At 42.3% G+C, this 25,768-nt stretch overlaps 1 protein-coding gene across 3 annotated transcripts in view; it reads right to left on the bottom strand.

Annotated features, from left to right (window-relative positions):
* Window positions 1–21,457, bottom strand: part of LOC306799396 (ubiquitin-conjugating enzyme E2 E1) — a 44,440-nt gene extending 22,983 nt beyond the window's left edge. The window contains exons 1-3 of one of the 3 annotated variants that reach the window (XM_079300358.1): window positions 21,263–21,457; window positions 19,113–19,291; window positions 16,966–17,016 (exon numbers count right to left, since the gene is read on the bottom strand). In XM_079300358.1, the coding sequence (XP_079156484.1) occupies window positions 16,966–17,016; window positions 19,113–19,291; window positions 21,263–21,442 (410 nt within the window). In that variant the 5' untranslated portion in view covers window positions 21,443–21,457. Of the gene's footprint in view, window positions 1–16,965; window positions 17,017–19,112; window positions 19,292–20,527; window positions 20,613–21,262 lie in introns of those variants that run through there. The other 2 variants (XM_079300359.1, XM_079300360.1) reach the window with 2 other exon arrangements.
* Window positions 21,458–25,768: the final 4,311 nt, after the last annotated feature.

The following is a 25,768-nucleotide window of genomic DNA, read 5'->3' as shown; positions in this document are numbered from 1 at the left end:
CAGCATGAAGTTAGCAGTTAAATGACTGAAGTATTTCATCCTGATTGTGTTCTTCCAGACAGAGTAAACGTCTGTTCTTCAAGAGTAAACTTACCTATCTACTATGAGAATCAGAAAGATGAGCAAGGAAGTAAAGAAATTCAAACCTATGAATTTTAGGCATAAGATTTATGACAGAAAATGAGAAAACAAATACCAAAAGCATAAAAATGCTCCCCTATTCAGTGCTGGTATGCCTACATTTGGAAAAAACCCAAACTAAACAAACCACCCCAAGGAACCACAAACTAACCAAATTAAATACAGTGTGTATGGGTGAAGATGCTAGTGAGGGAGAGGGACAATTAAAAAAGTAAAAAATGAGAACTTCATATGTAATGTCACCCAAACCTCTGGTATCACACATACTCAGCATGCTATTTTAAATCTCACTGCAGAAGTAATTACAGTCAACAGTTGCAGCTTTCCTTGTGAGAGTAAGCAAGTTCTCAGTACCATTACCAGGGTCATGGATGAACAGCTTAAAAAGGGATCAATGCCATAGTTTTGCAATGATATTTCTGGACACTTGTAGGAAGGGTGTACATCTGTATTTGCGTGTAACTACCATTATCTGGGTGTGAGCTTCATCAAACAAAAGAATGACTGCAATCAAAACACTTTATTAAATAAGGATGTCCATGTAGAGGAATTAAATTTGTAAAAGCAAGTGGAAGTAGATTTCAGAGGGAACTCACCAAACTGCAGACTGATGACATTGGTGTCACAATTTCAGTGGAAACCTTGCTTGATTTAGTTATTGCAGGACAGGAAAGGACAATTCAGAGAATGACAGAGCTTTTATGTTACTTCAGCTACAGGATTGATCCCTAAATACAAAGGTTGCCTACCCTTAGATCCACTACCAGCCTGCACTGCATCTTGCTATACCCAATTCCAATTTTCCTAATTTATTTTAATGGAAGCAACACTTAACTTGAAGAAAAATACACACTTCAATGCTTCTGCAGGATGATGGGATCCTTGATCTCTACACTAGATTCATTAGCATACATTTGATACACGTGAAAAGGCCTCATCTATATTGTTCAGTTTTGAGGACCTGAAAAAAAAAATTTCTGAAGCAGAGAAACTCTTGTTGACAATATATATCTGATTTGGATCAGATTTTTTTTAAAAGATGTATTTTCAACAGTGACACAGATAATAAATAAATAAATAAATAAATAAAGTGTTCTTATACAGTTAGGAAGTTCATTTTTCCAAGCCAAAGACTGGAAGAAAGCCACTAGTCTGCTATGATTAGCCAAGGGCATGGGAGCACAATTAGTTCTCACTTGTTGAAAGGATCAGATACAAAAGGAAACCTTGGTGAGTGATATAGAAAATGAGGTGTCCTGATTGAGTGTGACAACATTCAGATTAAATTTTCTAAAAGCATCATACGTCTTTTAACAAACTTGTGTGATAATAGTCCTGTTATATCTAGCTCGGATCATACAGACACAATGCCTTGTATAAAACTGGAATACACAAAACCTGTACACCCCCATAGCTGTGGGTTCAGTGACATATGAACACACACACTCCTATACAGTATTCCTTTACAGTGGATCTAGAATTGTACAGTCATTTTTACTACAAAATAATGACTAGAATATACACTATGGCAGCCTTGATCCCCTCTCAGTCCTGAAATTTGACTCTACCCTTTATACCATTGGTATTAACTGGCAAGTCAGTATTATCCTTGGAGTCTGTTTTGCATACCCCTAAGAGACTTTTCTATGTGTGCTTCTTCTCCTGGGTGATGCAATATTTGCAGTTTATGAAAACACATACTGTCAATTTCTACAAGTCAAATTAAATGCTGTAGAAAAGGACACTTGATCTAATAAGAATTCTTTTCCACACAGCTACTTCTGTACATTTAGGAGAGGAAAAATGAAGAAAAAAAATTCTTTACTTTCTCAACACTTCAACTGCACTATGACAAGCGAATGCAAAGTATGTGTTTGCACACACATACATGCTTTAAACATACTGCTGACAAAAAGCAGATCTGATTCAACACTGCTCCCCTAGAGCTGTTGTCCTAGATAGTATCTAACAGTCTTAAAATGTGCAAATTACTATGAACTACCTCATAATTTGCAAAATGAAATGGTTGGCAAAATAAAAATCAAGCTAAAATCTACTTCATAATTTCAAAGTTGTTCATCATTTCAAAGAAGTCTGGTAGTGGTTCAGTCATCTTGAACAATGCAACTACTGCAAAACACATATTGAGAGGCACCATTTAGAGTCCTCCTTACTGTAAGGGATTTACTTTTAACTGCTGGCAAAATCCAAGTACATGTTCCCCTCCTGAGCATCTTTTAATCTTTACAGTTTCTGTTCCTTTAATCCATGTAGAACAGACCCCCACCAAGTAGGTACATCTCCCCAGCCCAGGTTACAGAGGGAAGGCAGCTCTGGTTCAGTGTCAGCTGAGTTCAGGTGTATTTCTGAAAAGACTGGAAAACAAGATCTAAGCTGTGCAAGCTCCAATTAAAGGAGAAAAACAGCTTAAACTAAGAAAAAGTCCACCTATTAAAAATGTCTTAGCAGCTGTGACCAGCATGGATGAGAAATGGTGAGAGAGGTTGCCCAGTGGCTGTTGTGCTGGTTTCACACACTTTTCCCACTAGAGCAAAGAATGATCAAGAGACTCATCATCTCAATGAGTACTCTTACTGGAAACAATTTTTGTGGAAAGTCAGACCCTTAAATGTATCCATGTCATAATTTTATTCCTACGAGACACAGCGTTCTACTACATATTTAAAGACATACAGAAAAAAAATACAGGATAATTTAAGCTCTTGTTTTCTTCTGTGCTACTTGTAAAGAGAAACCTGAACACACAAGAGAAATCACCTTTCATAACTCTGTGAGTGTGCTAAGGATGCACATGGACCTGACCACCCACAGGTAAGGAAGTACTAAAGAAAAGGAATTAAACAGACCTCCCCTCAACCAGATCAATGTCTTGCTGCACATATATTTATCTTCTTCCTTTGCCTGCTGTATGGCCACTAGGTCTACAACTCCTGAAGTCTTCTAAAATCAGAGAACTTTAACAGCCAAAGCAATGCAAAGAAAAGAAAAAAAAAAAACCAAACCCAATCCTCCCACCAAAAAATACCTCAGCACTGCATGTCCTTCCTATCTTTTCTTATACTAAGAAACAGTATAATAGATATGAGTAAGGCAGCAATGTGAATCTGTGCATAGCATTACCTTTTTTTTTTTCTTTAAACAGTCTGTATGTATGCTTTTCATTAGCTCCCTATGGTGGCAAAACTATAAATGTAAAAGTTAGATACATAAAGGGAAAAAATAAAGTAGCCAATAGCAAAGATTTCAAATACACTTACACAACCACAGTTTGTTTTACAGTTGCTTTACATAACAATAAAAATGCAATATACCATGGACTTTTGGCAGTGTGTAGTGAAGCAGCATCAAATGGCAATAATGGAGTAAACACAAATGATCTCTTTGGAACAATTAAGCAATTTTATAAAGACCATTATGTCCAACAAGTAATGGGTCCAAAGAGACAGAAAGGTGAAAAGTGTGTTTCTCTGTACCAACCAGAGATCACATAAATGACCCACTGGAAAAGAAGATGACTTCACAGTCATATTATATAACCCTTACTAGAAAATAACCCTGCTTAGCACACTAAACAAAAATAGAGATCTTTCTTTCATATGCCAAAGGCAAGAATGCTTTCCTCCATCCGGTTGTCTCAGCATAATTAATAAATTTAAAAACAAGGACAAAAAAATGCTTACTCTCTGTAAGCATTCACAACCAGCTGAGAAAATCATTGTCCATATGTAAAATAGTGAAGTGCTCACATAGTTCAGTAAACAGTTTGGCACTTTAAAGAAAAAAAAAAGGGTAAATAATACATACTGCACATTATACTCTACAGAACTGTTTTAGTGACCTTGAACTCTAGTAATATAAGCAGGGACATGCAAACCCACTTATTTCTAGACACAGTTCATTCACTATCTCTAGCAAGGACTGAAATTTAACACTGGACTAGTGTGTCATTAGGATATGACACATTATCTTTCAGGAAAGCCAATCTAAGCAAACATTATAGCTCCATTATTTTAATATCTCAAAAAAAAAGGAGATGTTTCCTCTGAAAAGAAATCATTTGCTAAAACAACAACTAAATGACTTTCTAGGTATGACATTCAATGTGTACATGGGAGGAAGATTAGTAAAAATACTGACCAAAGAATCTTTCATTTGGCTGGCATACAGCTGTCTGCTGCATAATGCTCATACAGGCTCACCTTCCACACAGTCAAATGTCCTCATAACTCCCAAGTGAAGTTTAGATGTATCCTCTTGACTAGAAACCTTTCAAGCTAATAAAATACTTTTCCAATGACCAAAGAGTACTACATAAAGAAAGATGACAAATTTCAATTTCTTTATTACCTTGCAACACAAGATTATCCCATTTGCCCATTTAAGTACTTTAAAAACACTTTCCCCTTTCTCTTTCATCAGTCTACTCTGATTCATGACCAGATACTTTGCCAATTTAAAAAGAAAATCTATATATACATTCAGTAGTTTAGCTGATCACTGCTACTTCATTTGCAAGTAAATTAATAAAACAAGAATGGTTATACCCGTTTATTTTTTAATTCCTAATATACATTTTATTTCTGTCAACAACACAACTTTGCCTCTTTAGTTCTCTGCAGGCATGGGCTGCAGACTTTGACAGATGCAATGGCTTACTGCTGAAGGATCAGTGCAGCCACCAGGAAAGAGAAGGGACCTGAACATGCTCAGCTCAGCAGGATAAGGAGGCAGGAGACACTAGCACTGTTCTTCACAAGGCTGAGATGGCTTGCAGAAAGAGGCCCAGCTCCATGGGCTCGAACAGGCACTCTAGCTCTTTCTTCCAGAACTTACACCACACTGGTGACTCGGAACACATTGGATTATGATGAAGGAAAGGAAAACCTAGAAGTATAGAGATTGCTCAGAGTCTCTGCAAGAGACTCTAAGATTTACTAGTGGAAAGGGATCTGGCAATATACAATTTTTCTCTCTTGTTCCCTGATTTTATGAGTTACATCTAATCCCACCCTATATTTTCACTCTTTCCTAGTATGTCATAGTTCAGCCACCAACTCTAGTCCCATCCTTTCTTTCCTCATTTGTTCTGAATCAGTGAAGACTGTTGCAAACAGAACAGACTTCAGTAGGTAAAAGACAGCTCTCCTTTCCAAATCCAAAGCTAAATCAGCACTTTACCCTTACCTCTCTTTAAGTCCAGCTATGAATCACTAACAAATCTCATTCAGCTATTCAGCCAGCCATCAAAGAGGTCACAGCACATCCCCACTTAACCACAGCCCTTCACTCTGCTACTACCACTTATGGCAGGACCCTGCCACCTTGCTGTATCCTCACTGCAAAGTGTTACCACACAAGCCTCTGCTAGCTATCCAATCCCTACTTTTCAGCCTTTCCTGACAAAATCCAGTACTAGTTAATGAATACATCCTAAATGGCTTGTTCTGCACTGCTCAGCATGCAGTGAAATGTGCACTGGAACAATCCCAATGCTAAATGATTTGTCTGGACTTTACATCTCCTCATAAATAAGACTCTTCTAAGAAATGCCAGGCAAAATGCTTGAAATGTAATGCAGAAAGTAAAGACTGCACAGTCTATGGGGTTAGAAAAATTTTTTGTGGGAAAAATAATGTACAGCACATACCTGATACATTACAAAACCTCATATGTAACACAACATTTATAGTCATTAAGACTATATTCATTAAGACTATAGTCATTAAGTCATTCACATACTGAATAATAAGTACTTGCAACTGGAATGTCTCAACACATGTAACAGCTATGCATTTGGACTCATATTTCCCTAACAAATAGTTACAGTCCTCCTAGATATTGAAGTGGAAGGTGAAGCAGAAGCACAAAGACACCAAAGAAAGAGATTATCTGTTGGACAGCTTCATTATTTCTCTGCCACTGTCCTGGAAAAAAAAAGCCCCAACACTAATACATCTCAAAATACACTATCCTTTTACAAAGTAGTAGTATCGCAAAGTAACAGCTGTGATAACCTTGGTGTGCATAAAACTGGAAAATAACCAAATCACATATTCAAGATAATACAACAGCTGCTGAATTAAACAATTCACTTATTTACATCTATCAGATAAGGAAAAAAAAAAAAAAAAAGGGCAATTTTGCAACATAAGCAGAATTATTTTGGGGAAGGGAGGATTGGGTGACACCTACAAGCCCAAAGACTAAACCTACTTTATTATTACAGAACTTTTAAACATAGATGGAAAGTTACATATCACTTTGCCAACACTGACAAAAATTAAATAAGTGCTTTACTCTGAAAAGTTTACAGTCTAAATTCAGCAACACAAGTGCATGAAGGTTAATCCTTCACAAAAGCAAGGAGAAGTGACTAAGTGACAGAAAACAAGAGCTTGCTTCAAATGGCAAAGCATTAAAAGAAGAGGCAAGGGCAGAAGTTGAGCATTTTCTGTGGCTAAAAGCCATGTCAATTGAAACAAGAAAATAGAAAAGAGCCTGAAGTTAGTGGAGTGGAATGAGGGACAATGGGGTGGGGGAAGGAGGTCATTCTGTGGGTATTCCACATAGAACCTAAAAAGACCATTTGGGGTCATTTAACTCGGCACCCTACTCCAGGCAGTGGTAAGAGCCCACTCCTCAAAATAGGTGATGGTGGAGACTCTGTAGTCCATTCCCTTTGTACTCCCTCAGAATCCACACCCACTGGATTAGGAGTGCTAAAGGGTACATGCCTGACTTTTCTCTTTGTATCTGCTTATGGACCTGTTGCTCATGAATTTGTTCAACCCACCTTTGAACATGCTGATATTATCTGCTTCCACAACCTCCTGCAGAAGAGTTTCCAGAACCTCACTGCCTACTGGATTGAAGGACCTTATCTGTTCTAAAATGATCTTTTAACAGTTTCAGTGAATATATTTCCAGTATTATGGAATTTACTGAATAACAGCTTTGGCGCCACTTCTCTTCCAGTTGCATCAAAAACAAGGTATGCTCCTTTGGGAGATTCAGATTGCTCCTTTAGGAGATTCAGGTTCACAGGCCTTCAACAAAATTAATTTGCAACTTTGTCTTTAATACAAATCTATTTGGTTGGGATTGACTGAGTCACTTGTTTCTCTCTCCATTTTTTGCCTTCTTCTTCCATTTCTCTGCCTACCTTTCACTCCCTCTGCTTCTTTGCTTGCTATTACTTCCCGAGGGTTTTTTTTTTCCCACTAGCAGTTTGTTTTGTTTTTTTTCCCACCCAAGCAGCAGTTCCAGGAGGTCTGCAACAATACAGTGAGCACCTGCTACATATACTCTTCAAGGTATAGTATGTTATTCCCACTATGAGATCATGTACGTGCATTCACTTTATTACTAAATTAATATTTCATCTCCCAAGTGGGGGTGTAAAACAATCACCACAGAAAAACTATCATTGCAACTTGTATGGTTTACTGTTTCAAAAATCTACTCATGTCCAGGAAGAGGGTGGCCCATGGATGGTCCTCCCCATCCATAAAGAGGAGGATGCCCTATGTCTTCTGTTCCTCACAGTGCAAGGAGCAGAAAGCAGAGTTAAATTACTGGAGCAAAAAAAGCATCAGTCTTATTTCTACCTCCAACTTTGCTGCAACTGTTCCAGCAACCAGTGCAAAATCACCTCAGTCATCCTGATGGGCCACCTCTCTCTGCTGTCCCTTATAGTCTCTGTTAATACCTTGTACAATTTTGCTGCCTTGAATGGTTTTATGTCCTTTTCTGTTCCTCATCTGCAACTCATTCATCTCCCAGTCTTACCAATACCTACAATCTGATTAACCTCACAAGAGGAGTGAGGGGATAGAAAAATTGGAAAGATGCTATTCTAAAGAAAACATTAAGATTCCGCTAGAGATTTCAACCCTGGGATGCAGCTGAAAGAAGCAGCAGGGCAGCTGAAGGCCTGGCACCAGTTACATTCAAAACTTAGATCTCCTAGGTCACTCTTGTCACTACTGTACATCTTTCTGCCTGATTTCCTAGGTTACAAGGGTGCTGTTGAAATTCAATTTAAAATAGGAAGGAAAGCATCACCACAACTTTAATGCAATGAAGAACTCAGTGAGATTCATGATATTTTGAGACTTAGCATAGATATTTAAAGCCTTCAGTCTTTTCTCTCTCCCACAGTCACCCAAATTTAAGGAGGCATAAATACTTTTACCAGAACTCAAAGCACTACAAAATATGATGAGAATCTCAAATTAAGAATTACCCCATCAAAAAGAAAGCTATACAATTCTTGTGGATAAATAACTTATAAGGAAGACAAGGAGGACACTAACTATAAAGGCTTGTATGTATCACCTAATTTACCTCCTTTAAAAAGGTTACTAAGACATACAGAAAATACCGTGCAAATACAGTATTACAACAATCTGATTGATCAGAAACTTCTGATAAAATGACCTTTTGTGGTACACTACAGTGTGGATCTAATTATTTTAAAACAGTATTATTACAACTGTGTACATTTTAGCAATCTTTCAAAGCCATCTGCAGCAGCTAAACACTGCATTAATGAAATAAACTGCACTTTCTCCACCATTTATAGGCCACTTCCCAGACCAGCTACACTTGCTCAGAGTATAACACACCGAAATTTTCTAGAAGTTGTCCACTTGAAAACTACAAACATATCTGTAACAGTCATAACCTAAATTAACACCTTAAAATGTCAGTGAAGATATTCAAACTGCATCTAAAACCTTTGAGGCAGTTACCCTGGCAGTTTTCCTTGTAGAACAATCACTGCCTCCAACAAATCTGACAACATTCTAAGACCGTATCAGAAGTAGGTTGCTTTTTTTTTTTTTTTTCAATCAATTCACCTATTGTGAAAAGATACTTTTGATTTCAGAATTAATTTTTAATGTTTGGGGGTCTTAACTCCTGTGTGCAACTTCTGTATGATCCTAGGCATCAAAAGAAAACATACAAGACCCCCTCTCCTGATTTCTCCCAGTGAGACACTGGGATTAGCACACTGGCCAAAATATATTGCACAGATACTCGCAGCAGAAAAAGCATTAAATATTAGCAGTCCACCTGCTCCAGAAAGCTCCTCCCCATTTTGCTTCAGAATTCTCAGTACCAGATCAAAATTCTCGTTGTTTCCAGCAAGTCCAGCAGCTCCAGAGGGAGAGATGAGCAATCTTTTTAAACAATCATTTACACTGATACAAAGTACAAAACATATCTACTAACACGCTTATCTGATTAGGTCCAAACTCACTTTTGACTCTAAAGTTGAAGCTCCTGGAGGAATTCAGACCTAAATTCTGCACTGATTCACAAAAACACAGAAACAAAGAAATCTAACAGGACTCTACATCATTAATCGTACTGTCTCTTTAATCCAATTACTTTGTATTTTCTCTTGAAAAATTAACTGCCAAAACTTGGCCTGGACCCAGTTCTCAAAACAGCTCAATTTCATCTTACCTGACCCATAATTTCAGTTGTGAAATTATGGAAGAGACTAGAAGGAGTGGGGAAATTCAAACACCACATCTGCCCCGAGTTACAGTCTGCATGCCCACTCTCCTTGTCTCCCCCAGCTTCCTTCTCCCAGAGTTCAAGTTAATAAAGAACACTGCAAATTGGATATTGAAGTTAAGCATACAGTTCTGCAACACCTCCTTGTAATGTCAATTAGCCCCTTACACACAGGAAATATGTATTAAATGCATGGTTGCAACGATTACACTTTCCCCAGATGCCTTGGAATTTTAATTGCATATTGCTGAAATTTGCAAATTGGCAAGAGAAACAAGAAAACCCCTCTGAATTCTTGAGTGTACTGTGCTTATTTTGACAGTCATAGTTTATTTATAGTACTTGACAATACATGCTCTCTCCTTGGTTTTGTAATATAATGAAGTGAGTATTTAGACCTCCACTGTTAAGCCTCAGAGGGAAAAATAAGTATAAATTTATGTCACTCAAATAAATGCACAGATTGGCAAGATTTTACTCATAATGACTAAATTGCATCATTAATTTAACTTAGTTTGAAGCACTTTGTTTTGTAGAGAAAGCATAGCCCTTAACTTTGAGTGTGGTGTGTGTGTGCACAGGTGTGCAGTAACCTCTTAACCCATTCACATAAAATGGTATCCCTTTTTTCAGAACATTAAATGCTTCTGAAAAGGTGCTGCATGGAAGGCTGGTCTGTCATGTCCAATTACAGAAGAGTGCAGGCAGAGGCTGCTGAAGTTTCATTATGCACAAACTCACAGATAACCTTAATAAACTGAGGAACTGGTGCAGGTGAGCTCCATTTCCATCCCCAGCACAATCCCCTCCAACAGCGGGACCAAAGTGACATCTGCCAGACACAGTGACACCAGCTCTCAAAACCAACCCACTCTTCAGAAACCACAAGGCTCTGGCAACCTGCTCTTCTTGAAATCTTCGAACACAAACCCATCCTCCTCAATCCCCCAGACAAGACAGTTACCCATTGTTAATTTTGTCTTTATATTAAAAGGCAAGATAGATTCAAGTCCTAAACAGTGCACATACACTGTTTCCCATTTATGTCTATGAAGCATCATACACATGCAGCTAATGTTTCTTCAAACAAAACCAGACATATAAACTGCTGCTATACACATATCCAATGTAAAAATCTAGACAAGTAGCATTGGAATACAACTGAAAAACCAAACAACACTGTGTAACCAAGAGGAAATACAAGAATTTGTCAGATAAAACTTATATGCAGCATCATAAACACAGTTGCACAGTGCCCTCCAAGGGCAGCAAAACTGAAAGTCAAATAATAAAATTAAGTGGTGTACAAGGGAGTGTGCACAGAAGGGATTTCAATCCTCTTTGTTCTTAGCCATGATACAATTTCACAGCCGCTCTCAAGATTCATCGTTTCCATGTTTGGCATGCAAGAGCACAGAATGCAATTCATTTGGGAATTACCGAGCCAGGACGTGCCAAGCAAAATCTACCACAGCATCAGCCAGCTCCTGCCACAGCATCTCAACAGCCTGGCCATCAAAACATTTCTGACAGTTAAAATAAAAACAGAAGTGCCTTCAGAAAAGTTAATTTCTGTAATATTAACTAATCAATCCTCAGGAAAGAAACTGTTCCTGGGCAGCCTTTGTCTGAGTCCATCGGGCAGAGGACTTCGCCTGCAGGAGCTGCTACCTCCACGTACTTAAATCAGCCAGTGTAAAAATGTATTTTTATGGTTTGCAAGCTAGACCATACACAGCTGCAGAGGATCTCTAAATTAGTTAATACACCATTTCAAAAGCAAGAGTTATTTCTCCAGGGATCATGTGCCAAACAAAGCAAAGAGGGAATGCTTAACCACTGGTAGTTTATATGACAAAAGATTTTCAACTACACACAGCACTAATTATGAAGGTCCTTCCTTATCCTACATCTGGAAACTTTTCACAGAAAATGCATTTTCAACAAGGCACGAGGAGAAAAAAGAAAAAAAAAAGAGTTCTAAAACCACTTTTGAAAGCTGATAATATCACCTTCCTTGAAGGTGATAGTAATTTTTTATTTCTATAAGGAAGCAAAAGCTGGCATTTGTGCCATTCCTGACCGAATAATTTGACTGTGCATACTAAGGAAAAAAGTCATAATGAAATTAAGCTTGTTACTTAGAAAATGTAATACTGGAAAGTTTATGCTATAGAATATGATTGTGTACAGGAAGGGCTATTTTGCATATGATAATAACAAAAACAACACCGATATTGGAGTTTAGCAGTGACAATCCATCCTTAGATAATATACTAGATTAAAAAGCAAAAGCACTTAAAGCATTGCTAGAGTTGAAAGTACTAAAAAAATACATTTGCAAAAAATTACAAGCACCATAAAAAACAAATGTAAGCAAGACAAATGCTAGACTTGCATGGTATGCAGATGAAATATATTAATTATAATATGAAGCTGTTGAATTCAAAACTGCCTTTGAGCCACACATTTTATGCAGACTTCTCTCAAGCCAAGAAATCTTAATTCCACATTGCAAAGTTTAGAAAACTATTAATATTCTGTACATTATAACAGAGAGCACTTCTCCCCACCATCTTTACTGAGACACATATTTATTAAGTGCTGACAGCTAACTTTCACGAGACTCTCAAGGAGATCTGGTCCTTATTCTGCAAATTTACAAAAACTGGGATGAAGGTGCCAAGAAACACAACTGTATTTTATTATTATTTAAATAATGAATTTGTGATAGCATTTTACTCTGAAGCAATGGTAAGCCCTGCAGGCAAGTGCCTCCTTCAGCAAAAGTTTGAAAATTATTTTTGTTTAAATAACAGCTGGTCTTGCCTATATGGACTTAAATGAGCCATGTGGAGACAAACTTGTTTCAGTTTGGCTAAGACAGAGTAAAAAACATTAATTCTAATTAATATCCATTTTGGTCCCTCTACACAGATGGGAAAAATAACATTATATTGCCATGCTTACATACAGTCAATACCAGACACCCAATAAAGCAGAAATTCAAAGCCCTGCTCATAATGCAACTGATGCACACAGTTCAAGCAGAACAGCTCAGCTGCAAGTTAGCTTGAAACAAAAGAGATTAATTTCTCCACTTTGCCAGAGACTTCCTGCATGACCTTGGACAAGTCACTTGTGTTTTGTGTGCTATAACTCCCCACCCCTAAAAATGGGGAAAAGCACTTGTTCCATAACCTCACATCAGTAAGCAGATCTACCATCAGGAGATGCTTAGATACAGAGGTTGAATAAAGGACACAAAGTGAATAAAGAGTACTTTAAACTTTAATTAACTTCTCTTAAAGCTTTGGACACTTCATCACAGATAGAAGGAAAGCTTTTGCATACCACTTGTAAGTGTTACCAGCAAACAAAAGTCAGGACTGCCTACACAGCAAGATGGAACCATATTTTGGCATCTTTAAACCCAAAGCAAACGCTTGACACCTCCTCTGTCACCAGCATACAAAAGACCAAAGGTAAGAAGCTCCTAGTTACCTTCTTTGAGCTTTAAAAAAGAAATTAAACTGTTTGACATAAAGCAGGAGAAGAGATCACCAGATACACTCTTAAAAGATTAAAAACACTTTAGGTCCAAACAGTCATTCTCCAATTCATATTAACCACTAACCACCTTTTGAACTTGAAAGTCATATTTAACTTTCATAACTCAGTATTAGTATCAGGAGTCAAATCATCTTGCAGAAATTAAAGACCTCCAGAGCACTGGCCTACTGAAAATAATGAAGAGGACTAAAATCCATTCAGAAGTAGTTGCCAAACATACATTACATTAGGACACTTATGAGACAGCACTGCTCCCAGCAGGAACCCATGAATTTGCAACATGTATTAAATACATCTTTTTAGAAAATGCTTTCAAGTCCAAAAGTTTACTTTTTGAATACAGGACAAGCAGAGACTGTTTCCATGCACATACTCTGCACATCTGCACAAGTAACTGCACTAGCCTGTGAAAATCAAAACCACAGCCTGAGGAAGGAGACACAAGTGCAAAGGGACTTTGAGAAATGTCTCATTTGAGCCAATGAGACATATGCCCAGGTAAGCTTTTGTGGGATGCAGGCAAGCTATGGAAAAAACAGAAGCAAGGAAAGCACTGAGGAGAGAGGAAATTCTGGAATAAATTTCCCCTCATATTACCCACATATGTGTAAAAATCACAAAGCTGCTCAAGCACAGGGTGTTGAGCGTGCTTGGAGTTTGGATTTTTTGGTTTTTGTTTTTTAAACAGATGATCTGTGGGTTAAATACATGAAAATACAGTCACTGAAAGCTACAAAAATAAAAATGAAACATTTATTTTTAAGCTATTTTGTTTGAAATGTCAAATGGCTGTCATTATTTGTAATTTCAGCTTGTATGTCATATTTTGTAAGAAAAACACCTCATTGTAAGATCTGGTAAAACAGTTCTTACTGTTTTTTGTGAAATCATTCACAACCTGAACCTTTGTCTTCCAATACTCAGAGCTGCTCTGGGATGTGTTAAATATCTTGAACTCCCATTACTGCAATAAGACTGAAGGAAGAAAAATATTTTACAGCTAAAAAACTAAAGCACAGCCAACCATGAATTTCTATCAAACATCAGGCACAGAACAGGATAAAACACCAACATGGTGGTGGAGGGTGTAAGAACAGATGTCCAGAAAAAGAAAAAAGACTATGATGTTTCCAACATAACACAGGATACCATTTCAGTCAAACATTTTCAAAAGTGACTTGAGGATTTGGCAATCCCTAAAATTGACAGCACAACAGGTAGTATGTGGCATCATACCTAATGCCCTGAATATTTAAGTTCTAAGATTAAACTTACAGGAGAGTGAGATGCTTAAAGGAAGACTGGCCTCTCCTCCAGTGACTCCTGAAAAAAGTCTCTAGAGGCACAAAAGCAGCAGAGATATGAGGGGCAGGAGGTCAGAGGAAAGGTTAGAATAAGCAAAGTCATAAAGGCAGGAAATTGAAACTAAGTTCTCGAACTATATACTTAATACCTCCTTCACAGCATGCCAGCCAGTAATGATCATACCAAAGGAAAAAACATAAAGGAAAGCAGTGACACTGTTAGCATGCTTCCCAAGAAAAAAACTTTGGCAACCTTAAACATCATGCAGCAACCAGAGTCTCTCATTTGCTTAATCTCCTCACAGTCATAAAATGACTATTTCTTTTTTTCACAAGAGGTAAACTTTCCCCATAACTGCAATAGCTGAATCCCACTACTGTGGCAATCACCACCTGTCTGCCTTTTTATAAACCAGCTACAGGGGCAAACTCCCAGTGCTTGACAGCACAACTGGAGCCTTGTTAGCCACAAGCAGAGCTGCTCTTTTTGGCTCTCAGCACCGTATTTACAGAAGTAGGATGACTTCACCCCAAAATGAGCAATACCAAAACTCCTTTGGTCACACACACACACAGAGCAAACCCCTCCACTCACGTTTTCCTACCTATCAACATATTAAAACTACACCAGTTTCATGCATTACTTGCAGGAGTTGCCAGCCTTCACTGCCACTCATCTGAAAGTCAAAAGGGATGCAGAATACTTGTAACTCCACTATGGATGAAGATTAATCATCACTATCTGTACTGCAAACTAATTTTTACCATTAGAAATATTTGTAAAGGCTGAAATAACACAAACTTATTATGTGGGCCTTGAAGTGCATTATCCTCAATGGTCTACGTAATTAAAAAAGAAAAACAAAACTGCCCTGCATTTTGACAAGCAGTCTACTAGTTCATCTTTACCTGTGAATGAATCCAATTGAAACAAGGACAAATGAGGTTTCTAATATCATTTACACAAACCTTCAGAAGAAGCACACAATCTAACATACTCATGTACTATCACAGCTTTTGGATAGACTTGCAAAGTTCAGTCTGAAGTCCCAGCACCTTGACCATCCAGACTCAGCTATCTAGAGAGCAAGTAACAGTGCCCGAGATGTGCTTTTGTGTTTCTTTTCCATGAAAATCAGGTTAAAGTGGTAGGAGGAGAGAAAAACGTGTGGACTTCATCCTGACACAGAGCTGGGATGCACAGATATCTCCAGCCCAAGAACTGGAAATTTTGTAATATTCATCTAAGTCATTACTGTCCCTCAAACAACATTGTCACAGCTAAAGATTTCAAAACTTGTTGGCTATCATCCAAACAGCACAAAAATCTTCTTCGTATCAGATTAGATGTCACACATCACATTAAATTTCTCCTTTAATTAATTATGATCCTAGGGACTAGTACTGAAAGGGTGGCTCTGGACCTGTCAGGCTAACTCTTGTGCTAATGCCTCCCCACAGACTAACAGCAGCAAAAAGCTTCAATAAAAAGATTCATATACATTTGTGGGTGGAAACTCAATACTAAAATGACCAATTTAAACAGTTATTTATAAACATAATTTTCTCTGATTTCTGCTATTACCAACATCAAAAAGACATCAAACCTCAGCTACAGCAAGAAGATGGGAGCAGAGTTATGCATTGGCAACTACAGCAAACACAGACCAGACCAAAAGCCTCTCTTCTCTTGAATGAGCAAGTATAACCAAAGATGTTACTACTGCTTCCTCTCCAAATGCAAAGAGGTTCAGGGACACCATGCAATGAAACAAATCAACCTGCTAGCTGTTTTAAAAAAACAATACAAGTTTCTAAAACGTATTTTAAAACAAGCTGCTTTGTAAAGGGCAACAGAATATCCCTGCTTTCTGTTTCATCAGCTAAGATGTATGTTCCAGTGGGGCACCCACTGAGTGACGAATTCACACTTCTCTTCCACTGTCAGTTGCTGTTCACAACAGAACTCTGAGCTAAAAACCTCAGAGCATTCTCTGCTTCCTTGGCAGAACTCTTATTTATATAAGATTAGTGCAGTCAAGCATTAGATTTATAAACCAAAACCAAAAACAAACAAGGAGAAAGTTTTCACACTCTTCTTTATAGACCAGTTTCTGAAACATACACATATGAAACACTATAACATATTGAAAGGCAATTGTGAAAAGAACAAAACAATCCCCAAAACAAACAAGAAAACTGGTTAAAACACAATCTCTGGAGGTACCTTCACCTGGAAACTATTTAAAGTCATGCATGCATTCATAAAAGTACTGTTGGCCACCTAAACAGCCATTCCACCGCTCCATCCAGAGCATCCAAGGGCAGTGACAACACACCAGTACACTTCAGCCCCTCACTTCCCCCCACCCTCCTCAGGTAAGGAATGGACACCAACCTGCAGTTGGGAGGTGGATCTAAGGTGATGTCAGCCAATTCCTTCTGAATCCTGTGGCAATAAAGCAAGAAGGAACAAAGGTAAGTCACTGTGTGGGATAGCAGTTCTTGCAGATGTACTGTCACTGTGAGCTTGCCACAGTACATAAGAGAGGCACTCTCAGCTGCAGCCTCCCACCAGTCCAAACCCCCTGGGCAGGACAGGTGCTCTGCCCTGTTAAAGAGACAGGCAGAAAAGCAGACAGGCATCCTTGCACTGAACACAGGTGCACTGCTCTGTGCTCCCACAAAGATGCCAACCACACAGGGGAAGAGACTGTCTGCTTTGCTCTGCCAACCAGCCTGTAAATGTGGGGAAACCTCTGCAAATGTGATGCACCAAGAGGAAACTGCAGTCTAAAAAGGAATTTTGTCTTATGGGATTGAGAAAAGCAGTCATTGCCAGATTGGTTCCCTCCTCTCTCCCCCAGCTTCTCATCACCATCCTGAAAAAAAAAACCACAGCCCTGAGGGAGACAATAACTGCGCCATTCTCAAGGACACTTTAAGGAAGGTGAATATCTATTTCTGAGGCTCCTGCACATTCCTACCACCTTCAATTCTCTCTTCTCTTCACCCTCGAGAGGCACACAACACCCCCATGTCCCCTCCCTAGGACTCCAGACGCTCCCTCTCTCCACTGTGCTCAGCCAACACCCTGTCCTCCCGGCCCAGACTATTCTGGGCTCACGCTGCTTTTGCCACAAAACGCCCAAACAGCTATCATCCTCTTCCCTGGAGTCCCATTACTGTCACTCAGGCTTCCCTTCCAGATTTCCCCACCCAGCATTCAGCCTGCCTCCCTTCTCCTTTAAACTCAGTCAGCATCTCCTGCCACTTGTCACACACAAGAACCACAGCCTTTCCACAGGAGGCAGTTTAAAATCTTCTCCTTAAAAGAGTGAAGGGCACAACATGCAAACACTGCTTGCCACTATCTATGTCAGTTTACCATGGAAACCTGAGGAGTGGAGATCTGGAATAACCAAACTGCCTAAATTTTACAAAGCCACAGAGAACTTAGTTGCTACGACAGGGCATTTGCATAAAACCCCAGTCACTTCAGACACCTACTGATACAACCTCTCAGCAGCTTGGCAAAGCTGTTCAGTGAGATGGTTTATTATTCTTACTGAAGTACTGCAAGTTTGCTTGAAAACCTCCATTTGTCAGCTTAACTCCCTGGAGCAGGATGGTGCTGAATGCAGGTGACACACAGAATAAGTAAGAAAGGATAACTTTTTTTTTTTTTTTTTTTTTTTTTTTTTTAATATGAGTAGCTTTAAGAGCCTGTCCAAGTGAACAAAACTGACTGACATAGCTGTTCTGGAGTTACTATTCTACACAGGTGTCTCTCCCTACACATTATTCTGGAATAAAAATCACTTTATTCTCAAAAAAAGCCCAAACCCACTCCATGCTGTGAGCAAAGACTTTTTTAGAGCAGAAAGTCCACAAGTGGGCCTTATTTATTCCAGACAGTATCAAACCATTTACAGAAAATTCAATATAAGTGATGAGCAGACAAAAATAACAGTAATGTATTTGTTGGTAAAGATCTGGGGCTATATTAAACCCCTTGCACTGGAGTGCACTCCTCCAAAGCAAGAAAACTCAAAACTTCACAAACATTAATTAATGTCCAAATCAGTCCTGGAAAGAAAGAAAAATAAAAGACACTCTAGACTCCAAACCACAAGAGAGAGAAACGGATATTGAAAAGCAATGCCTTACTTGGGACTATATGGCTTCCAGTAGCAGAGAAAAAAATAAGGTCTAAATGTCAATCCTACACCATTCCCATAACAAATGCTAGTAAGGAAAAAGGAAAAGACACAAATAATTGAGGGTCAGAATACCAGCCCAGGAGAAGAAAAGACAGGAAAATATTTGGAATAAGCAGGAAGAGTGACCAGAAAGCAGTAAAGTTGGGCAGACACTCACTGAAGCAAGACATTGAAAAAAGTGAGACAATAGCAGCTTCGTGTAGAAAGGTTGAGCACAAGGACTAGAGATGAGAAATGGGAGCAGCGGGGGAACAGAGCAAAATAAAATTTTGGAAGAAGGGAAGACGCAACAAATCAGTGAGAAAACTAACTGCAGCCTCACCTCTTGGCACTGGTAGATAGCAGTTTAGAGTTTTTACTCATGCTGACTTTGCTTTCCTTCTTCTTAGGCGTGCTTGTCTCTTTCTCTGTCTGTTGGTTGGAGGATGAAGATGAGGAGGAGCTGGTGCTGGCCCTCGAATCGTCATCCGACATAGCGACCCCCCCACCACACACCCCAACCTGGAGAGGAGACACCATGGGGCGTGGGGAACAAACAGTGAACACAAACACACACAGAGAAAGGCTGCTGACAATCTCGCTCTGTGTTTGGGTCATGCTCCTTTTAAAGGATCCTCGTGTCTCCCTCTCCTATCCAGGCCCTACAGCCATAGCAGGAGGAACAGGAGCTTCCCCTGCACTAGTAACAGGGGGAAAGGGACTTTAAAAGCTTCCTCTCGGAAAGCAAGTGCGGAATGAGAGAGACTGCAACGAGGACAACTGCGAGGACCAGGGAAGCTCAAAGCAATTCTTTCTAATCTCCCCCAAACTGCACACACAAGAGGAGCCATCACCACCCACCACTATGGAGCCTAGGGGTGTAGGAGATAAAAATGGAACAGCTCCGGTCCCTTGGGTTCCCGGGAGGCACGTGGGGGAGGCAGGAAGGGATGGGGCCGGGGGGGTGACCGTCGCCAGCTCTAAAATGGAAGTGGGGCATCACTGGGAAGACCCTGGCAGATGTGTGACCTGCGGCGGGGAAAGCCCTGCCTGCTGGATAACCCCTGGCTGTGGGATCGGGTGTTGGGAGCCGTGAGGGGAGGCGGGCAGGAAGGCAGCAAACCACGGGAAGGGCTAAGCAGGGAGTGGGGTGCAGCGGTGGCACCCACCGCGGCCCACTGCACCGAGGGGAATGTGCCAGGGGAGGGGAAGGGAGCAGAGGGTCTGTGTCGGGAAGGAGGGCCGGGGCCTACGAGGGGGAGAGTGGAGGGCCCGGGGCCGGTGTGAGGGAGGGGGGCAGCGGGGCCAGGGGGAGGCAGCCCGGTCCATGCGGGCACCCCGGGGGCACGGGGGAGGAGGGCGAGCACGGCGGGCTACCAAGGGCAGGTCCGCAGCCCAGAGGGACGAGGAGCCGTCGGGAGGGATGGGGGGGCTGGCAGGGCACCCCGGGAGAGTTCGGGCGAAGGGCTCGGGGGCAGCCGCGGGCCCGGGGGAAGGGGGGGCGGCGACACACGGCCGCCTCCCTCGCAGGGCCACGGGCCCCCGGGGAGCTCCCCTGCCCCGCCGGCCGAGAGCCGGAGGGGGCCCGGCCGAGCTGCCCCGGCCGCGGGCCCGCAGGGCCGGGGGACAGCGGTACCTGACAGCCCCGGGCGCGACCCCCCTGCCCCGCCGGCTGCCGCCCCATCGCCGGGCCGCGGCCGGCCCTGCCCCTCGCCCCTGCCCCCGGGGAGGGCGGCGGGGGGTGCCCCGTCCCCCTACCTCTCCCTTTGTGTCTGGCTGCTCCTCCTCGGTGCGGCTGGGCCTGGCCACTCGTGTCTCTCTCGCTGGGAGAGAAGCGGAAGTGCTGCAACAGCAACTATTAAACAGGCAATGGCTTCCCTGGCTGCCTCCCCCACCGCCGAGCGGGGCTGGGGGGCGGCGGGGCCGGGGCGCCACCCGGAGCGGAGCGGGGGGCGGCGGGGGAGCCCCAGCTCCGGGAATGGAGGGGGATCCCGGCCGCCACGGCCCCCTCCCTTTCCCTGCCCCCCGCGGAGGGAAGAAAGGGGCACACGGAGGGGGACGTGAGTTTTTAATGGAGACCCTCTGAAAAGTAACCTGCAGGGGTGTCGGGGGGAGAGGGACAGGCGCCCTCCCCGGCTCCGCCGCTGCTGCCGTGCGAGAGCCCCGCGGGGACGCGGGGGAAGCAGGTGGCTGGGAGAGGGGCAGCTCCCGGGGCTGCTTTTTTTAAGGCTCAGAGGGGGGTGTTAGGCTCGGCGCGGGAGCTGCTTGCTTTCCTCCGATTCTCACAACTGTTTCAACCCCAAAGCTTCTCCCTTGCCTCACCTGCTTTGTCCCTCTGGCAGCAGCAGCAACTTCTCACCTGTCTCAGTTTGAAAGCAATAAGGGGAAAAAAGAAAGAAAAAAAAAAAAAAAAAAAAAAAAGCCTAGCGCAAAGCCCAGTCGCCCCCACCGATCCAGGCAAAAGGAATCCCCGGCAGCTTTCCCGTCTCTCACCTGTTTCAGCCCTAAAGCAGCAGCTGTGTCCTCCCTTCCCTCCCCCGGCTCAGCCCTGAACCAGCAGCAGGAGCAGCCGCTTCCCACTCGCCCTCGCCCGGAGTTCAGGATTCCATTGTCCCCCACACTGCATTTGGTGACATCACTGACACACAAAGAAGGGGCACTTCGTGATGTCATCAACGCATGCTGGGAGAGAAAACAAAATTCTGGGCTTGGCAGCGACAGCACTAACACACAGACGCACACAGATACACATGCAGACCTTTCAATTTTCCAAAGATAAAAGTATCAGGGATTTTTTTTTTTTTCCTCCAGTCCCCTGATGGGGAGCCCGTCTGCGGAAAAAGGCGTGTTGTATTCGCTAGCATGTTGAAATCGCCTGGCGATTTACTAATTTCTCCGAAACCTCTGCTGTCCATCTCTCTCTCCTTGTCCACCCAACGGAGAAAAGTGATTTAGCTGGAGCGACCCACCGCCCCCGGCCCAGGCGCGGGGAGCAGCCCCGGTGGGCTCTTCCTGGAGGTGCCGGACCCACTCGTGAAGGGACAATGGGAACCCGCATTCCCACCGACCTCACCCGGGGCACATTTGGCTCGGTGCCGCCAGTTTCCACAGCCTATCGAGGGATCGCCTATCGAGTTACTTGGTGTCTTCAGTGGCCGAAAATACACTGGACTGTCACCACCACGCAGCACGATAATGGATTGGAGTTTGTGTGCCACCCTTTCTCCCACGGGAGGACATCGAGGTGACCCGCAGGCACACAGGGCTGCTGGCTCCGCAGGGAGCTGTTACGACACGACACCTGGGGAGTCCCGAGGGGTCAATTACAAACCCGAAGCCGCAGGAGCGGTGGGGCCGGGGGGACATTCCAAGGCTGGACATCTCGGCCACCGCGGGGGGGAGCGGGGGCAGCCGAGGCCGGCTCCTGCTGCAGCCCGGGATCCCGTCTGGGCTGCCCGTTCCCGGGCTGCCAGCACGGCCGCGGGGCGGGTGCGGGGCCGGCCGGGAGAAGGAGCCCCCCCGTTCTCCGGGGCCGGTGGGCAGAGCCTGTCCCTTCGCTAGGGCAGAGGCTTGAGCGGGCATGAAACCCTGCAGGCTGGGGTCGGGCACTGAGTGCCCGTGGCTCCTTTTGCTGCCTGGGGATGCTGAGCCTTTCCTCCACGGGACACCAGCTTCACCCTCAAGGATTAACTCAAGGATCTGCTCATGGCACTGACCTTTCACCATTTGTGACCTGTAATCTTTGAGACAGAAGTACCCCTTGAGTGGACATTCTTGCAAGGACAGTCTTTTCCTCTGTCACCCTCTCCTCTGCTTCCTTGGACTTTTGCATCTGTCCTTATCCTCTCTCTTTTCCCTCACCCATTTTCTGCACACATCTCAGCAGTACCTCGTTCCCTCTGGGCCAATCCCTAACCTACCTACACTCTCCAAACTTGCTGCCTAGTCTCCTGTTTTGAGCCATGCAGTGCTAGATATGTACACCCCAGTGACACTGCGAGTGTCACCCTAACAACAAAAGGAATTCCACTGCAGTGTCACAATTAAATGGTCTTTGTGTTTTGAGTTTGGGGCTTTTTTTTTTTTCCTGCTAACCCTGCTCTTCTGTCTTTATTACCTGTAGTACCATGTATTAGGCTTCAGTCAACTTTCTTCCAAAAACAGTTTGCTAGCAGAGGAACCCATCCAGTTTGACTTGTGGAAATGACTCTTGGGAAGTGATGGTCATCCTATCTTCTGGGAACTGTAGAGCAGTGGCATCTCCACCACTGACCATGGCCCTGAAGACACATAATGAATGTCGTGAAAGCTGGCATTTAGATAAAGCTGGATCTGATTGCTTCATGCCCCTCATTGACAAAACAGGGTCAGAATTCAGTTCCTGAAAACTGCAGTGAGCTCTTCTGCCAGCGTTTTCCTAACTGACCCAGGGGGCTGTGGAGGATGGGGCTATGTGTCAGGTGAGAAATGCAAAAAGATGTGAAGACAGAGCAAGGTGACCAGGCTTATCAAATTTCACTGCTTATATGGAATAACTCTTTTAAAACAGAAAATCTTCATTTTCATCACAAAACCCCCAAAAAACTGAAAAAAACCCAAACCCAAGAAACTCCAGCCCTTTCCTGTTGTCACAGGAAACCTTTGGCGAAGTCAAGTGAGACAATTGATATATAGAAATGAAAGCCCTCCAGTTCTATAGTAAGGGGCAGGGGAAATGTAAATATTGCTACAAAATCACCCAGGCACTTTTGCTATATTATGTTAATAATCTTGGTGGGGGGTTATCTGTAGATTAACCTTTTCTGTAGCACACAATCCTTGGTAACCCTGTTCAAAGTAATAATATGATAACCAGCAGCAGCGATTATTTACTTTGAAGCCTACCCAAAAATGCTTTTGCTGAAAGCACCTACTAATGTCAGCGCTTGAGCAGCTGCTACAGTGGCAACTCCCATTGTATGACTCACCTCCTAGGTCAGGGTTAGGAACAGCAATGGGCTGTTCTCCTGTGCTAGCCATGCCATACCCAGAGCACCGGAGAGAGAGGGAGCCAAGAAGACGACTTCGATGCCCAGAAATGTTTTTGCAGCTTGCCCTTCTTCCATTCTTGGCCTCTCAGCTCTGCACGGACACAAAGGGAAGAGAGTGTAGTACATGATTCTTTTTCCACCAAATAGAAGAACTACCTCCTCTAATCAATCTCATCCCATCTTGGGAATTTTGACAAAATGCCACTGATCTGCTTCTATTTCTCTCCTATAGACTGTGTGCACTTTATTGGGTGAGCTTTCCTCCTTATCAGTGCTTCCTCTTCCTGTCTCCTTAGTTTTGGTTGTTTTTTTTTATTTTCTTGGCCAAGTTGTGCAAAGTACTTGCAGAGGAAAACTGACCCAGATTACTCATTTTCCCTGTGCCCCAAGCTTTTTAAATCGATGGCACTAGTTCAGTGCAGCAACTGAATAGGATTAGTCACTTTTCCCTCTGGATTGAGTTTGGAAGAGGCTGAAAAGATAAATTACTGGAATTGAGTTGCCTTTGGGCTTTGAGCTTAATTCACAACAGAAGTTAGTTCAAATCGCTCTGAGTCTTCTGCTAAGGGAAGGTGACTCAAATTAGTCCTTTTGTACCATCTCAGTTCCAAATAATTTTTCATCATTATTTCTGGCTGGTCTGTTTGGATCTGAGTAAAAGCACCTTATATTTCCAACAATTCCAGTGAGTTTTGTGTCAGACCTTTTGTGAGGAGCAGAAAGAAATTATCATTTCTTTGGCTTTCCTAATGTCAGCTTGCTGGTAATGTCACACTTGCAAGTGACAGTGGCAAAGTGAGAAACATGCTGATACCTCACACAGTCCTGTGATGACACACTTTGTCCTTTCTGTGTGACCCTGTGATACAAAGTGAGGTGGCAAGGAAAAGTTACAATAAACTCAGGACTTATGATACAACTATTTGAATAAAGCTAGACAGAAACTATTCCAAAAGAGGAAGGAACTTCATTCAAATGAGACAAAACGTAACATAGAAAACACAAGTGGCTTATGTATGTGACACAAGATAGTGAATTTACCCACTGGTTTCCTGTTCACAACTATCTTGCCATAACTTAGTAATGCTGTCCAACTTCCCTTGCTACAATTTTCTCACACAATACAGCTCTTAGTCCTCAGAATTACATCTTTTTCAGTTCCTTACAGAAGAATGAAAGGGTCCACTAGCAGAAAAAGACTTGTTTCCTCTCCTTTTATTCCAGTAAAAAAGAGGATTTAGTTGTGAAGGAAAAGTTTGGGTCTCATTGTCAGACTCTTGCTACTTACTACTTGGTTTTGGTTCTGTTTAAGACTAGTCCTGGAACCTAGGGCCTTGCTGGGAGACTCAGTGTGGACAGAAATACCTGAGATCTGTTTTTGCCTTGTTAAAGTCCTGCCTGAACCCCTATGGATGTAGAGACTGGCTGGCAATTAATCCCAAAAGCATAAGCAGAGAAGTATAGCTGCGTGTAACTACCCATATCTTTTGACCCTACTGTGCTTCTTTTGTGCATATCCTGGTGTATGGTCTGGTTTATTTTTGGTAATTGAAAAACTGGAGATGCCTAGATCAATTCAATTTCACAGCCTCATAAGAAGTTTCACGAGATGTATTTCCAGGGGCTTCTGCCTCACTTCCAGGTGATAAGATTGAGTCTTAGAATTGCTTTACCTTGAAGATACAATGATTCACTGCTTTCTCAGTTTGCCCAATCTATAGCTATTACTTAGCAATCAAGACTGAAAGATATGTGGTGCTTCCCTTGTCTGCGTTTCTGGCATTGACTCCATATTTCTGATCTTCATTTGCCATCCTGTAAAAGAAGAGAATGATGTTTATCTGGATTTAGACTGAAAGTATAAATAGAGGTGCACAGTCAGACTTCACTCAATGCCGCTCATTAGTCTTTTTTGTCACTTCAATTTTTTGTGCCTGATGGATTGATCTCCTTTTAGGCAGAATGCTGC

Source organism: Erithacus rubecula (assembly GCF_903797595.1).
Source record: "Erithacus rubecula genome assembly, chromosome: 3".
In the NCBI taxonomy this organism is placed as follows: Eukaryota; Metazoa; Chordata; class Aves; order Passeriformes; family Muscicapidae; genus Erithacus; species Erithacus rubecula.
Note: the sequence above shows the minus strand (reverse complement) of the source record. Positions and strands in the feature narration are given on the sequence as shown.